Consider the following 16,780-nt stretch of genomic DNA (forward strand, 5'->3'; position numbering starts at 1 on the left):
ATAAAGCTCTGGTCCCTAACCCAGGTAACGTCCTAAAAAGCTCTAAAGCATTCACTGTCGGGTTATCACACTAACGGTTTTAACAAGCGTTGGCATTTCTAAGCCTCATGCCAGTGGTGAGCATCCAGCTGCCAAGTGACCTCTCGGTGTCCCAGTGTCCGAGCACCCCACGTACAGCTTCCCCTCCACTCACAGGGTTACCGGGAGAACGCTACACTTAACACAAACCACAGAGCGTGACACTCAGAGCGGCTCTAGGCACCAGCGTTCCAAGCATATGCTTGGGTGGCCCTTTTCAAGGGGCAGCATTCCAGCCCTTTGCAGGTGGCACTTTTCACTTTTTTTTGTTTTTTGGCGCTTTGGCAGCAGCACTCCTTCCCTCTTTTTTATTTTTTATTTTTTGCTTGAGGCGGCAAAAAACCTGGAGCTGGCCCTGGCAACACTGATGCTCTCTCACGACAGCATGAACGCAGGAGGGAATCAGCTTTCCAGGCTTCCACCAGATAGCAAGACGGACTCTGGGCCTGCTTTGCAAGGGAGCATGGCGCTAGCATTGGCTGGGCCTCTGTGTAAAGGTCATGACTGCCAGTCGAAGGCGAGACAACTGGCCACTGCAGAGAGTGTTTTAAAAGGCTGGGGAACTCACAAACCTGAATCTCTCCTCAGGTTCAAACACTCACTGAACGCAGTGTGAGTCTGCCCAGAGCAAAAAATTGAGTGAGGGGCTCAGCATGCGACCCCAGGATTTGTGCTGGTCACAGCTGCCTGTGGAGTCATTTCCCTTATCTGCCCCACCCTGGGTCTTCATCTGCTGGGGCAGCAAAATCCCCTGAAACATATTTATATAGAGAGAGAATGACAAACTTCTGTCCCGCTTCCAGCAACGTGCTACCCTGCACAAATATACCTCCTGCCGACCAGCTAGCTGTGGCCTAGGGACAGCGTGCAGCCTTTAAATAACTCTTGCGCATGTACATACACACACACACACACACACAGTGTGTGTGTCCTGCGAGGCAGCGGCCCAGGAGGTATGCAGCTCTGGGCCATCCCACGGGCTCCAGGATGGGTGATGACCCAGACAGATCACAAGCTGTATAAAGGCAGGATTAAAGGGCAATCCTGCCAAAAGAGGACTTGCTACAGAACCCCGAGCCCCCGCCGCTCCAATGAAAGGCAATAAGATGATGTGCTAGCTAGCGCAGCAGCTTACGATGGAGGCACACAGGACAGGAAGGGATCAGCTTTTGGTTTTCTACCCATAGCTGCTCCTTGGGGCTGGATTTGTGAATGCGGGAAGTTGCTAGATTTGCAATTTTCCAAGCACCTGCTCTGACATGGAACAATGACTAATGAACATACACTGTGGAGGCTCCTCTGATCTCCAGAATAGAACACACTCATAAAGGAAGGTCTCATTTGTTCTCTAGACAGCTGCCTGTTCTCCTGGGCCTTTTATTACCTACTACGCCCCTCACAGAGAGCAACACTTCTGCATGAGCACCACCACAACTATACACACGTGCCCTGCACACCCATCTCTGTCATACACTCCCACTCACTCCTGTGTGCACACACCTACCATTCACATGGCATGAACATAAACACACCCGCACCAGCACGACGACGACAATGACACACACACACACACCATGCACCCCGCATACAGGTATCTCTTACACTAGAGCCTGGAGCAGGCACCACAAAGCATCTGTGAATTGCCATGTGAGGAGCCCTGCCAAACCCTGGTGTTTATTCATTCACAAACATTCACATGAAGACAGTGAGGGTTCCCCAGAGCATGGCAGAGAAGTTTGCAGGCGACCCCATCAGAAGCCCTCACACAATAGGTTTATCAATGGGCTAGGAGCAGGTAGATCACAAAGAGAGACAGGGAACTTCTTAGCCCACACCAGGGGCCCTAAGCAACAACCTATGGCCAGCCACGACCAGCAGCCTCATTACAAAATGCCACTGTCTGCAATTCCTCCACACAGCCTGTTCCTCTCCTAGCTGAGAAGAGAGGAGAAACTTATAAACCATGTGACCTGCTTGCAGCTAACTCAGCAGAGCAAAGGGGTACCCGTCAACTGGTCACTGAGAACGGTTCCCCCAGCTCTGCCCTCCACAGACCCCACCTGCACATGTGAACACTAGCGAGTGCATGCACGCATACACCCACACACCCCCAAAAGTCAAAGGCTTTTTCCACAGCCGTGCTCAGAGCCCAGGCAGGAAAGCTGGTGCCCTAAGGCACATTGCTACCATGGTCACAACAGGGGCCGGCATTTTCAGCAGCATTCATGAACATTATGGCGCTGCTCAGAGGAGGCACTGTACTGACTAGCACCCTGCTGCTGACTAGTCAGGGGGAACCCCAACAAACATGGAAGGATTTCTTATAGGCACATAGGGTTTGCCAATGTGTTCAGATCGCTGGTGCATCTAGGCCTGTGCCTTACCAGAGCAGCCTCCCGTGACCTGACGTGTCTGCTACCAGCTGGGTGGGAAAGCTCAGACAGCGGCGTGCCTACGTATGACTGTGTCTCCAGGGCTGCGTGCACGCACAGCGCATAGTGCACACACGTGTACTGCCACTGGCAGCAAGTGCTCCTTGAAAACGGGGAAGTGAGAGTCGCTCCCAGCCTGGACGCCCTGGACATGCGAGTCCTGGGCCTCCCTTGAAGGACCTGAGCAGGGGCAGGATTCGAGTCATTGGAGGACACTTGGTGCTCATGGGAGACATTTCCAGTCACCCAGCCCCGGGCACTGGAAGCCACGTTCTCCCCCTTGCACAGATGGGACTGAGCCCCAGAGCAACATAGGTAATGGGCTCAAGATCACACAGGGAGCCTGGGGGCAGAGCCAGGAATCAACCCCAAGTCTCCCGAGCGCCCAGCCAATGCCCTCCCCCCACCCTTTCCCTCCTGTGCCTGACAGGGTTCACCCCGCCCACGCTGCTCTCCAGAACACCCTGGACTCCCTGTCCAGGCCCTGACATTTGCCAGCCTGTCTCAGTTTCTCCATCTCCCTCCCCTGCCTTGCTCCCACACTCAGTCCATAGCCCATGATGTTCAAATGGTCCTTTGTTGTTCCCAGAGCTGAGCAGCTGCTCACCCCTGCGCAGCGGGCCCCAGATCCAGGGAGTGCAGCCAGCTCTCCTCCATGGCAACCAGGGTGCTCCCGGGGTGCATGTGCAGGGAGAGGATCCCCGGAGGGGAGAGGCAAAGAGATGCCATCTGGGACCTTACCTGCCCATACCAGGTGGGAGTCAACACCAGGGCAGCCTGTGCCTATCTAGCAGCAACCCTCCACCCCCACACAGAAGAAACCAAGCCAATGCCAAGACCCAGAAGCGGCTCTGTACCCAATCCACACTCCAGCTCCACTGCGCAGGGCCTGCCTCCAACACAGGCCAAACCAAACAGTTGCAAAGTCCCCGGGAAGTCAGAGAGATGAGCTGTGCTCGGCACACCCAGCACCTGCTGTCTTCCTGGGCAAAGTCCTCTCCCCTTGCCAAGTGAGCCTGAGGCCTGGTTCTTTCACAGGATAACAGATGAGCGCCAGGGGCAGTGACTGTCATGGGTGACGAGCAGCGCTAACACACAACCACTCATTTGTCAGCTAGCGCTCTCCGCCTACATCCATCCCAAATGGAGCGGCACTTTCCCACTCCCCAGCACAATGTGATCCATCTGTAGCCACATCCCCCATGCCACGGCTCGCTCGCTGCTTGCGCTAGACCCTATTCATAGCCTCAGTGACAGTGCAATTCCTAATCCCCCGGATGCTGGCCTGCCATGGGGGCTGCTGCTGAGGGGGCCCAGCTGTGCAGATGGGCAACATGTTGCGATTTCCAAGCTGCACCATAGGAGCAGCAGGGTGGTTCTTGCAGTATCACAATAAAAGCTTTCCAGGCATGGTCTATCAGTTAAAGCACGGGGCTGGTAGTTGGCATTACTGGGCTCTGTTCCTGGCTCCACCACTGACCCGTAACCTTCCATGTGTCCCTTTGCCCACCCTATGCCTCAGTTTCCCCCTCTGTAAGGGGCAGCGACCTATGGAGGGGATGTGCCGAGTGATGGTGTTATTATAGACCTGTCAGGGCTGAGGTGGAGCTGTGGGTTGGCACACCCTCCTAGGAAGCTCTCACAGCACCACCAGTCCCAGACATTGCAGGGCTGTTCCAACATGCAGCAGGCCCTGTTGGCAGGACACAGGACGACAGACCCAGGAGGAGTAGCAGCTCTCTGGGGAGCAGCATTGAAATCCTGCACTAATAGCAACACTTAGCACAATGGTAGCCTCTGCAAATGCTGACAAATGTCATCCCATTTGCCTGAGTTTACAACTGCTTGTTTGTCCACAGGCTTGAGCAGGGCAAGCAACCTCTGCTGAGGACTGGGGTGGGCGGGGGATGGGTGGGAACTGGGTCTGAGGGGCATCAGCAAAGCTCCATGGGGGAGCCCAGCACTGTAGTAGCAGGGGATGTAGAAGATCAGGATTGAGGGTTGTAAGCCAAGCTGTATGTGGAGAGCCGGGGCTGGACTAGTAGGAGGCGTGAGCTGCAAGTGAGGATTTAGGTGCATCAGCAGAGCTGGGGGGAGCAGCTCAGGGCTAGGATAGCATGGAAGCTGCAGGTCAGAGCTGGGGTGGGGGGCACCCAAGCAGGGAGCATACCTGCCAAGTCCTGTGGTGTATTGCCGGGACTCAGAGATGCTGACATTACTGTGCCTGGCTCTAGCCCACCCACCCCTGACTTGCCAAGGGACTGTGTAGACAAAGTTTCAAGCAAAAGGGTCCCTGTACATAAAGTCCTTTCTGGTTGTGAACCTGATGCTGTGAGGCCTCACCAGCTCCGCTTTCCTCTAGGATATTTTTGGTAGAGCTAAAACAAACTGGCCAGTGCTTGACTTTATACAAATGTCCCCCCAAAAATCACATGGGCTTGTCCTAAATCTGCACAATCCATGCAAATCTGAGGGAGGGGCAGATCTCCTTTTCCACCACTGTCACCTGGTGCAGAGGCTGTGCCATCTAGATTTGCATCCCAGAACCATTTCCTTCAAGCCCAACAAACCCTGTAAACTAGACAGAGAAAAGGCAAAGGAACAATGGGCTAGGGTGGGAATTTGGCTCTGCATGCTCTGGTGGACCTCTGCAGTGTCTGTGCCAGCACTTCATCTGGGGTCCCAATTCTGAGAGGGACCGCTGGACCCTACTGGAATGGAAAAGTGAAATACTAGTTCTTATTAATCTTCACTGAGGCTGAGATCCAGGGGTGCCTAGATGTATTGAACCGGATTCCCAAGTGCGCTGCACCATTGTAAAGCGGGTGTGAAGCCCTGTGGAGCATGGACACCCACTTGGCACTACACATGAGATGCAAGCAGTGGAGAATTAGGCCCATGATGTCTCCAGCACATGCAGACAGACTGGGAGGGGGCTCTTTCCTCCGACACACTCTGGGCACAGCTGAAGGGGACCTGTGCTCCCCTGGAGCTCAGTTCAGGACCTCTCATTGCTCAGGGGTGGGTTGGGGCAGCAGAGATGACTCCCCTCCTCTGCACACCCCTCCCTGCAGTTCCTTAGCATGCTGCTGTCTCTGGGCTCAAGTCCTGACAAAGCTTCGTTCCCCCTCTTCCATGCGTCCTTGCAGCTGTGGGGGGGGGGGGCAGCCTGCAGAGACCATGGCAATGGGCAAACGAGAGCAGCTTTGCTATGGGATTTCTGCTGCAGCTGTTAAATAAACACAACTGTACGCCCCCATGCACACTGTAGTCATTTCCTCTCTGGGCCTCCATTTTCTTGTCTGAAACCTGAGCAGAATGATGTACCCCACACACACACACACCTGGGGCCTGTCCAGCCAGGGATTTCAAAGCACCTTTACCCTGGGGCACCCACAGCGCAGGGGCTGTAAATGACTCAGCCATTTCCTCACAGCAAGTGAGTGACAAAGACAAGTGTTGGCCCGGGACCTCCAGACACCGAGTGTCAGCCACAGGTTGCCCACCCTGCGAGACAAGGTTCATTAGTGCAGGAAAAGTGCCTGGAGATGATATGACCAAAATCGATAACACCCCCCGCCCAGAACAGCTTAGCTTCATCACCCGGGGAAAGGACCCCACAAGCTCCCACAGAGCAGCATGAGCCTCTAGGCATTTCTGCGACCCCCATAGCTGTATGACCAAACTCTCCACAGACATCACTGACCAGCCTGCAGCACCCGCCACCAGGGGAAGCAGCTTCTTCCCATGTCCGACACATGGGGCGCTGAGCACAGAGAGGGAAAGTGACTTGCCCAAGGTCACTGGGGAAGTCAGTGGCAGAGCCAGAATTGCACATGGGGCTCTTGAATGGCATCCCAGTGCTTTAGCCCCAAGGCCAGCCTTCCAGCTGCAGGGCATGGACACAGCAGGGCCCAAGTTTGCAGCCAGATTGAGTCTGGTGCCAGGCTCTCCTTCCGCCTGTCACTAGGTTACCCATGCAATGTGGTGCAGGGAGAGGCTATTAGTTTAGCTCAATGTATTTCCTCCATGTGCTGGGCCCACACACTGGGTGTACTCATCCCTCCCCCCCAATACACATCTAAATACACAATGCCCAACCACAAGCAAGGAACTCAGCATGGGAGGGGCAGGGTGGCCACCTGAGAACAAGGCTGTCCCTGTGGCTAAGGTGCCGACACAGGCTGTAAGATGATCATTCCTGGCTCCTTGGGCGACCATGGGCAAGCTGCATGGGTGGTGTGGTGATAAGTTAGTTAATGGCTGTGTGTGCTCAGATACAGTCTCAATAGGGGTGGTATAAATAGACAGGGTGACTTTAGCTGGCATGGCTTGCTCACAGCTCCTCCAGGTGATCTGAGCCAATAAAAGCTTTATAGCAGCCAGGGGTGGCTCCAGGCCCCAGCACGCCAAGCGCGTGATTGGGGCGGCATGCCGCGGTGGGTGCTCTGCCGGTCGCCGGGAGGACGGCAGGCGGCTCCGGTGGACCTCCCGCAGGCATGCCTGCGGAGGGTCCACTGGTCCCGCGGCTCCGGTGGAGCATCCACAGGCGTGCCTGCGGGAGGTCCACCGGAGCCGCGGGACTGGTGACCGGCAGAGCGCCCCCCGCAGCGTGCCACCGTGCTTGGGGCAGCGAAATTGCTAGAGCCGCCCCTGATAGCAGCTCCCTGACCCCCCTGGATTGTGTGCAAAGGTGATTTATTAGCTCACATGCGGAGGGGCACACAGCTCCATCGTTCCTCTCCCCGTAGGTGTCTGTGCCGTTCCGCTTTCTGGCGGCATGCGCTGGGTCTCACCTCCGCAGGGGGATCCACAGGGGATACGGCTCTAAGTGCCTGCTATCATGCCAGGGGTTGGTGTTGGGGGAGCTGTTGCATAGATCCCCAGGCCCCACACTCCCGGTGGTTGGGGTTACACTGGGAGGAGTGCAGCATTCTAACCAGCTGAATCCTGGCAGAAGAAAATGCCAGGCTGTGGGGGGAAACAAATGGCCTTTGTAAGGTTTCCAGGTATAAAACAAATACAGTGCTGGCCCTTTAACACTCCTCCCATCCTACTGGAACTTACAGGAACTTGGGTTATTCTGGGGAACTCCCCGTCATAGCACAGTGGGTTCAGTGCCCCAGAAAGGCACACAGACACAAGGTGTCAGGGGGCAAGTGGCTTTATTTGCCCTGGTAACATTAACACAACTAGAGGGGATGGGGCTGTGCGCACAGTGTGCCGTTAGCCTGCAGTTTAGGGGGTGTATCATGTATTGTTAGAACTATCTAAGCAAGGGGCCAGGGAGTCCTCTGACTATAATGGGCCAAACCAGAACCCGGATCTAGGGAACCGCCATGCCCAGTGCACACCCCTAGCTAACCAAGATCAGCTCTTCACTGTTACCCAGGGGCCTGGCTCTTAGCCCCAACTCTGCCGGCCCGGCTATGAGGGGCATCTCCAGCCAGAGAGCGCTGGCCAGGAAAATGGAACTATGGAGCAAAGCACTACGTGCCCCCTGCAGGAGTCTGGGCAATTTAAAGGGCAAGCAGCAGATTCCTTAGCCAGGTGTGTCTCACATTTCCTCCCCCGCAGTCCCTCCCCCCGTGCCTTGCCCATTATTGCTATAGTGTGCATTGTGACAGGGTGTTCGCCCCATGCAAGGCCTGGAGGGGCTAAGATGGCTACAGGGGCCAATTAATGCCCAGGCTGCACATGGGGAAGGAGCCAGGGAGCAGGGATTGAAGAACAGGCTCAGCTGGGCGGGAATAGGCAGCAAGCTGGCAACAGAAGGGGCTGGAGGGAAGGAGTCTCCAGTCACTCCCTGGGAGAAGGGAGGGGTGCCAGGGGCTAGAAGCAAGTAGCCTACGGTCCCTGGGAGGAGGGAGTGTGGCTTGGCGAGTCCAGAGAGGGGGGTGGGCCAGAGAGGTAGGCAAGGCTCAGGGGAAAAGCAGCAAGGTCTGGGGTAGCTCAAATCCTGGCTGCCACTGAGAGGGCCCCTGAGCATAGAGGACGGGTCTGGGTCCCCCTAGCAGTTGCTAACAAAGAAGCACTGATGGGGCAGTGAGCAGGTAGACTGCCTGAACCTGTTCATCAAGATACCCTGGAAGGAGGGAACATGTATGGTGACCTGGCCGGAGGGCCAAGTCACAAAGAGGAGGCTGCGGTTCTTGGAGCGAGAGGAGCTGCAGCACAAGAGGACGAGACAGAGGCAGAGGAGGGCACAATGCCTGACCAGAGCTTGGCCAGCAAGAGGCGCCACCAGTGGTGAGCCCCATGAGATGCATGCATGTGGAATTGCTCCAATGACAGGGCTATTGGCTGCTAGTGGAATGCAGGCCTGGTTTTGGTCTGCTGTACAGAGTACGGGGTGTGTACTGAAATACCGGGTGTGTACAGGGGTGTCTCTATACCCATGTCCAGTGTCTCGTGTTGCATGGTGGGTGCAGAATATGGTATGTGTCGTTTTTACACTGTGTGGTGTGTTGTTTGGCATATCCTGAGTTGTGCCTGTATCTGGGTGCAGTGCTTTATACTGTACAGTAAGTGGTCTGGTTTAGTGTGCACAGTGGATTGAGCTGTGTGTACACTGGGGCACTGCATGTTGTGGCACACAGTGTAGCATAGACTGTGCAGTTTTGTGCAATGTGGCATGTGTAATGTATGTAGTGTGCAGTGTAGTATGTACTGTGCATGATGCTATATGATGTGTTGTGTGGAGGGGTGTTTGCACTGTGGTTTGTGTTATGTGTGCCATGCATAGTGTGCTGTGTGCATGATATGCTGTTAATGTTCAGTGTGCTCTGTTGTGTGCAGCAAGTGGAAGGGCGTGCACAGCATGCACAGTGTGCTGTTAGGCATGCAGTGTTGTAGAGGGGTCTGTATAGTGCAGAGCACAGAGTTGACATTCGCCCAGCACCAGCTGCCTGTCACAGGCCAGCCCCGCCCCTCAGCGCTCCCCTCTCCTCCCCCGCATGCTGTACACGTGCCGCCCTCCTCGGCCGGCATCCCGACCTCCACCAATCAGCGCCCGGCCCCGGCCGGGACCGCCCTGTTGAATAAGCAGCCTCTGCGCCTGGCACCCCATGTGCCCGGAGCCCCGCCCCAGCAGCCCCAACCCCGGGAGCTGAGCTGAACCGAACCGGACAGGAGGCGGCGCCAGCACGAGCCGTGGGGAAGGGGCTGGCATTTCTTGGGCCGAACCGGCCCAGCCCGCGCTGCTGGGGGCTGCAGGGCTGGGCACTGCCGTAGCCAGACCCATTCTCCGGCCCCCTGCGATCCCCTCCGCGCTGCTGCGGCTAGCGGGGGCGGGACTGGGTTTAGGGAGCAGGACAGGGAGGCGCAGGGTCCTTCCTGTGGTCACTTGGCAAGGCCAACCGAGACTCCTGGAGTGCAGTAGCAAACAGGAACAACAGCCACTCACTGAACACAGCAGACTCCAGCTCGTCCCCACACACGTTCTCTCCCCCCACCCACACAGCCGACCCCCCCACACACACTGTCTTACTGGAATGTGCTCTCTGTAGCTGTCCCAGTCCTAAGAGCTCTGTGCTGCCCTTTAAACGCTGCTACCCCTGCCCATCTCCTCATTTTCCTCAGTGGGACCCAAGCTGCAGAAAAGGGATGGGAGCAAGTGGTGCAGCGCACCCTGCAAAAGCTGGCCACCAAGTGAGCACATCGGGGAGCACCTGACACCCCAACCCACTCACACCCCAGGTGCTGTTGCAGGAATGGACAGCTCGGCCCTTTGGAGACTGTGGACATGCACTGAACGCACCCTAACCTAGCTGGGGGCTGGAAAACGCCAGTGATCTAAGGGCTAATGGCTCTACACACTGATTATATCTTAGCTGCAACCTAGGCTCAGAGATGTCAAAGTCCTGTTACATCTCACTCCTGCAGTCTATCATCCAGGCTCTGTTCAGGGCAATTTGTATTATCTCCAGTGAGGAGGCCTCCATCCCTGATTTTGGGAGACAGTTCCACAATCTAACTCTGGTCCCAGCCTCAATTTCCTTTGCACAGTTTTATCCTCACCTCTCTGGAGACACTCACTCTCACTGGCTGATTTGACACATTTAGCTCTCTTCAGGTTTCTGCTCCAGTCTCTCTGTCCCCTGGATCATTCTTGTTGCTCGTCTCTCAATTCCCTCACATTTCTCATTATCCTTTGGGTTCTATATCACCCAGAGCTGAGCACACAATCCTGCTGGGATAGGCGTCTCCCGTCCCCTCCCTGCACTGTGTGCGCAGCCCCCAAACTGGCATCCACTTACTTCTTGCTGCATTGCAACCTTTGTGCTCTCTCCCCTTAGCTCCTTACAAAAGGCCCAGGTGGCATTAATTACTCTAAGGAGCTGGAGTGAGAACAGGGTGTTGCAACAGCTCTGAGCAGATCCAGGACCCTCAGAGAGCCAAGCCCAGGGCCTGGCTCTGGGTTGGGAGCCAGAAGCCAGGACAGTGGAGCCAGCCACAGCATATCCAGGCCTCTGTGATATCCAGGGGAAGCCGATCAAGCGAGCCAGAGTCCCTGAGCCCTAGAGGTGCAGAGCTGGTGGGGGCATACACTGGGCCAGAGGCAGTCTCAGGTCAGCTTGCCCACCACTGTAAAAGGGGCACAGCAGCCCAATGCTGTGCGGAGGGGCTGGGGGAAGAAGTGCTAAACACTAGCTTGGCTTGTAACAAGAGTGTGTGTGTCTTAGGGCTGGCCTGGGGACCCAATTCCCAGCTCCATGCTGCCGCCCAGCTGCCTGGGCTCCAGCTTAAACCCTTCCCCCAAACCACCTGAAACAACTCAAAGAAAGCCAGTGGTCAGAGCTGGGCTGAGACTCCACTGTCCACCACTAGTCATGTGGTCATAAGTGTCTCAAGGGGTGATGCTGCCCCTCCACCCTACCATGCTGCTGCCTGCACAGTCAGTCACACTCAGCTGGGTCTGGGATGAGTGATCCTGGGTGGAGCTGCACAAGCAGGGAGGCGACTGGCTGCTGAGCTCTTCTCCTGCACTCTCAGAGCCACAGACCAGGGAACAGCCTCATGCCCTCACTGACACATCTGTGCACATGAGTGTGAAACAAATCAGGGCTCCCTGCTTAGTCTCCAGGTTTTCACACCTGCTTGGCAGAGGTGTGAATACCCGCCATCCCCCCAGAGCAGCCACAGCAGCCAGGCTATGCAGCTGAAGATGATGTGCATGTGCAGTAGGCTGTGCAACACATAGGGAAGCATCGTGCCCAGGACAGAGCAATGAGGCCTGGTGAGCACTTCCCAGGCTGGTGGGCCCCGATGCTCAAAGAGATTTAATTGAGGCCCTAACTTCCACTGAAATCAATGCCGGAAAGAACTGGACTCCCTTTGAGAATCTGGGCTGAGGGCCCTGGGCAGAGCCATCCCAGTGCCAGGCTGGGAGTGCTGTACATAGGGGGCTCTCCTGAGCATAGATAGGAACAGACACTTAGAACTGAACTGCCCCACTCCAGACACGGTCACAGGAGCTCTCTCCATCCCAGGCAGATCCAGCTCCTCCCCCACGATCTGGATCCCAGCTCCACTGCTTGGGCCTCTCTACTCCACTTTGACTGACTCCTGTGCCCGCCTTGTCTCCTGCCTGAGTTTACCCAAGGGCAGGCATTGTGTATCCATAAACCTTACTGATCATCCTGAATGTTCTGCTGCTGACAGGCCTTCCTGTCCCCTGCTGGGATGGGAATAAATCCTCATTTCCAAAGGCCATAAACCCATCCAGTGCTTCTTGGGAGTGTAGCCAAAGGTGCCACAGGGGTGGCCCGCAACTCCAGTGTGTCCCTAGCAGTGCAGTTTATCGATCCGCCCTTGCCCAGCACCCACGAGGCAGCCCTGCCATGCAACCGGCTCTCAGTTCTCTGGGCTCATTAGCCAGGAGGAGAAAGTTCAGGCTGAAGCAGAACAGCCACAAAGGTGTTGGGCCTCTGCACAGTGCTAGATGCCCAAGGGCACTGGGCCTCAACTCCATGCAGGCAGTTCCTGTCCTGTTCAAGCACAGACAGAGTGATCACCCCAGGTGCCCACAGAACAACGGGGTGGTGTGCAGCAGGGAGCCCTCTTGGCTCAAATGATGCGGGGGAATGTTAGTGGTAAAGATGGCCTGGTCAGAGAGGCAGTGCACTCTAGGAATGCTTTGTCCTGCCATCCACATGCTATACACAGGAACAAACTGAGCCTCACAGCCCTTTGGGAGAAGAGTCAAGATCATCGTCCCAGTGTTAGAGAAGAGGAAGCTGAGGTTTCGCGAGGATAAGAAACTGGGCCAAGGCTGCCGGTAAGTGAGCAGCAATGGAACCCAGGAGTCCTGCTCCTAGGCATGTCCTGTAGTAACCATCAACCATCCTCCCATCTAAACAGCAGTGAGTAGAAGCAATATTCAGTGTGATGCCAGGAGCTGCTGGCAATGCCCAGACCCTGCTCCTTACGTGGTGGGGCTACACTGAGCCACCAGGGGCACAGGCAGTGCTCTCTGGATTTGGTGTCTCATTTCCCTTCCCCAGCCAGGATGCCCATGGGTTTATGAGATGGCAGTTTCCCCGGGGAGAGAGAACTCACTCTTCTCCCTGCTGTTTTCCTCTTGATTAGTTTTGTGATGGAGGAGAGGCAGCTCCTGCCTCCTGCAGGCACGCTCATTAGGGCGTGGGCAGGAATGCCTCTTGCCTTGGCTCCCAGCCCAGCTCCTGCCTTTGCCACCTGAGCACCAGCCCCTCTTATGTACGTAAGCCCCAGGAAGAGGAACTCCACTAGGGTGGCTCTGAACAAGCAGCCTGCCTCAGTCTCTGACTGGCTGCCAACCCCGCCAACTCCACCAGGCAGCAGCAAGATGGCAACAGGCATGGGAAGCCACGTGCACAGTGGTTTGGGGTGGAAACATGCATATGTGCGTGCAGCTTTGCACATGGCTGCTTGCGTACGTTGTGCAGGTGTGTGTGCCACAACGTATTCATATGTACATTGACACGTGCAAGCATGTGCATATGAAGGTACAAGTTTACACATGTTTGTGTAAGCGTGTAACCCTGAATGCACATTTGTGCCAGGTTGCGTGTGTGTGTACCTGTAAGTGTACATGCAGGAAGGCATGTGCACACAGATGTAAGCAGGCATGAGGAGGAGGTTGCTGCAGAGGCAGTACCCAGATGCCGGTGTGCAGGAGCACAGATGTGCATATCACCCAACTCTGACTTACCCACAGCAGGTTGCTGTGGGAGTGGAACATCCCCCAGACCCTACAGTGAACACAAAGCCAGGCCCCCATTAACTCAGCTGCTAGTGAGGGTGTGAGCAGGCTTGTAGGGTTCCAGGGGAAGCTGTAACGCTCCCCACACACCAACACGTCACACACTTGCACCACCAAGCACCACCAGTCCATCCCTAAACACCCCCTGGGGATGCAGCAAAGCAGACAGCTCAGCCCTGATTCCCCTTTCCTTCAGGTGAGATCCCAGGAATGTTACAGCAGCCTGGCCTAATGGAGCTTGGACAAATTCTGGCCCTACCTGTGCCTCAGACTATATAAAGGAAACCAACTCTTTCACAGGAGGGTTAAAGAGCTAATGCTCCTCGAAGGAAGTGCTGAGTCAGGGCAGATGGCTGTGTGTGTGCAATTCCCACTGCCCCTGGCAGAGGCAGTTAGCAGGGAATGCCACCACTCCCCCTCCCCATGACAGACCACCTTCCCTACCGCTCCAGACACAGCCTGCAAAACAGCCACAGCTCCCTCGGGGGGCTGTCACATGTAACTCTCCTTATATCTCACCCCCCCACACCCAGGTATTTTCCCCTCTCTCTCTCACCAGTCTCTGAGGATCATCGCCCAGTTCTCAGGTTCCCAGAGAAAACTCCTGGGGTTATGATCCAACTGCCCTGGTGGGGCAGTGTTTCTGTTTTGCAGGGGGCGGAGGGGTGCAAGGCACCCACATGCATACAGAGAGGGGACTTGGTCAGCCCCATCTCTGCTCAGCCAAGGAGCCCTGATCACAGACCAACAGGCCGGTACCCCGGAAGCGCACAGACTGGCTGTAAAACACCTTTGCTCAGGGCTGAGTTACTACAGTTGGACCCACATCCGCTTGGGAATTCCCCTTTCAAACCCAGAAATATTGCTCTGGCCAAGGCAGTTTGATCAGGGAGCACAGAGAAAACAAGGAGGAGTCCTTATGGCACCCTAAAGACTAACAAATGTATTTGGGCATAAGCTTTGGTGAGATATAACCCACTTCATCAGAAAACAGAGAGAGCACACCGAGAGGTTGCAGGCGAGCTGCCAGAGCAGGCAGCGGATAGCCTGGACTCCTGGGTTTTCTCCCCAGCTCTGCCACTCACTCCTGCTGTGTCCCCGTGTGCCTTAGTTCCCCCCTCCCCCAGCAGGTGGTGAGGCGCGGCACAGAGGACATTTACAATAGGGCTAGCCGCGGTCACAGCCAGCGCCTTTATGGAGCGGCAGGTCCGAGAGCCGAGCCCAGCTCCGAGCAGCAGGGAGGGCCTGGCCGCATGATTGGAGGCAGGCGCTCCATGTCCCGGGAATCACACAGGTGTCCAGTGCGTAGGAGGGAGCCTGACAGTAACCTCATCCAGAGGCTCTGACAGCCGCCTGCATACACGCAATGCCCCAGAGCTTCCAGCCGACAGGCTGCCGGGCATCCATCCCAGGGATCCCCCGGGGCCGACTCACAACAATAACTCACGCCCCTGGGCCCAGATCGGCCACCCACAGTCCCCTCCCGGGCTCGCCAGAGCAGCGGCCTCCCCACTCCTGGGCGCTTCTCCCCCGCCGAAGTGATCTCCACAGTGCTAAGCCCAGGCTAGAGGGAGCAGGCTGGGGCGCTGGATCAGCTCCTGCCCCACCCCCCATCCGAGACAACTCAGCGGACACGGGCCACCGAGAGGCACTTTCGAAGAGGTCGGCAGGTACCTAACGAGGCAGACCGTGCAATGGAGATGTACCAAAGCCCCCGGTCCCCAAGCTCTGTGGGCCCAGGGCTTCCTTGGGCCCCACCCCGGGAGGAGCTGTGCGCCCTAGCCAGCCAGAGAGGGGATCCCGGCTCGCCCCGCCCGGCACAGGGAAGGGGACCCGCGGGGCACCCCGCCCGGCCCCACCTGTGGAAGAAGAGCAGGATGGAGAGCAGAGTCTGGTCGATGTTGCTATTGCAGATGCCCTGGTTGAGCAGATAGCAGGGGTCCCGCACCACCGGCTCCAGCGAGTCCTGCCGCATGATGCTGCTCAGCTTGTCAGCGTTCAGGTTCTCGCACACTAGCTGCGCCCGCAGCTGCCGGAAGTTGCTCACCGTGGGGCTGCCCAGGTTGTTGTTCTCGCCCCCGGCCCCCTCCTCCAGGCCGCTGCGGTTGGCCAGGTCCAGGCAGCAGCTGCAGCAGTCCAGCCCCACGGGCGAGCGGCACTCCTCTGAGGCCATCGCGGGTACCCAGCCGGCCACGGCGCAGCGTCCCACCCACCGCCCGGAGCGGCTCCCTGGGCGCCCGAGCCCGCTGCGCTCCCCCAGCAGCTCCTCAGTGGCCGTGCGCTCACAGCGCCGCCCAGCTGCTGCCCCGAGAGCCACGGGAGGAAAATAGCAACAGCTGCTGATCAGCTCCGGCTCAGCCCAGTGCACACGCCCAGCCCCGCCGCGGGAGCGGCTCCTCCGCCAGGGCAGCTGATTGGCGAAGGCGCCTCCAACCAGAGAGCCCACCCCCGCGCCGGGAGTCCCGCTGGCTGGGCGCCCGGGAGCAGGGAAGGACAGCTCTCCCGGGGCACAGGGCAAGCCCTGCTCCGAGCCTCCCAGCACTACCCTGCTGGCGGAGCGGGGCAGCGCTCCCTAGGGGTGGGCAGGAGGCAGGGCGGTTCCGGGCTTCCTCGGCACACATCATATCTATGGTGCTGAGCTCTGCCGTCTGCTCTCCTCTCCTTGGCCGGGACAGCCCCGGGCAAACAACCCCCCTTGCCCTCCCGGCTCCGGTCTGGAGGAGGCAGGGCGGGTGGGCGAGCGAGCGAGCGGCCCCGCTCCGCAGCCTCAGGCTGCGTGCTAGACATTCCGAGTGCTGCCGGAAGACACGGTTCCTCCTGCTCTGAATGGAGCCAGGCCGGCAGGTTGGCATGGCAGCAGGGAGGGGGCTCTGGGACCCTCCCCCATGCCTGGCACCGACAGATTCCCAGCGGCGGCGAATGCCACCATGTTGTTCCCTGTGCAGGGAAGTGACTGGAACAGCGCTGAGCAGGGTCTCTTCATATACAAACAGGCACACCCTCCCGGCCTCCAGCCACTTCCCCG

The 16,780-nt window shown here is 57.3% G+C and overlaps 1 protein-coding gene across 2 annotated transcripts in view; it reads right to left on the reverse strand.

Annotated features, from left to right (window-relative positions):
• TSC22D3 (TSC22 domain family member 3) overlaps positions 1–16,146 on the reverse strand; it is a 53,120-nt gene extending 36,974 nt beyond the window's left edge. Inside the window, exons 1-2 of one of the 2 annotated variants that reach the window (XM_039487940.1) lie at positions 15,615–16,146; positions 13,386–13,744 (exon numbers count right to left, since the gene is read on the reverse strand). In XM_039487940.1, coding sequence (XP_039343874.1) covers positions 13,507–13,744; positions 15,615–15,928 — 552 coding nt within the window. In that variant the 5' untranslated portion in view covers positions 15,929–16,146 and the 3' untranslated portion in view covers positions 13,386–13,506. Of the gene's footprint in view, positions 1–13,385; positions 13,745–15,614 lie in introns of those variants that run through there. The other variant, XM_039487939.1, reaches the window with a different exon arrangement.
• Between the last annotated feature and the right edge of the window lie 634 nt (positions 16,147–16,780).

Source organism: Mauremys reevesii, linkage group 9 (assembly GCF_016161935.1).
Source record: "Mauremys reevesii isolate NIE-2019 linkage group 9, ASM1616193v1, whole genome shotgun sequence".
NCBI classification, from domain to species: Eukaryota; Metazoa; Chordata; order Testudines; family Geoemydidae; genus Mauremys; species Mauremys reevesii.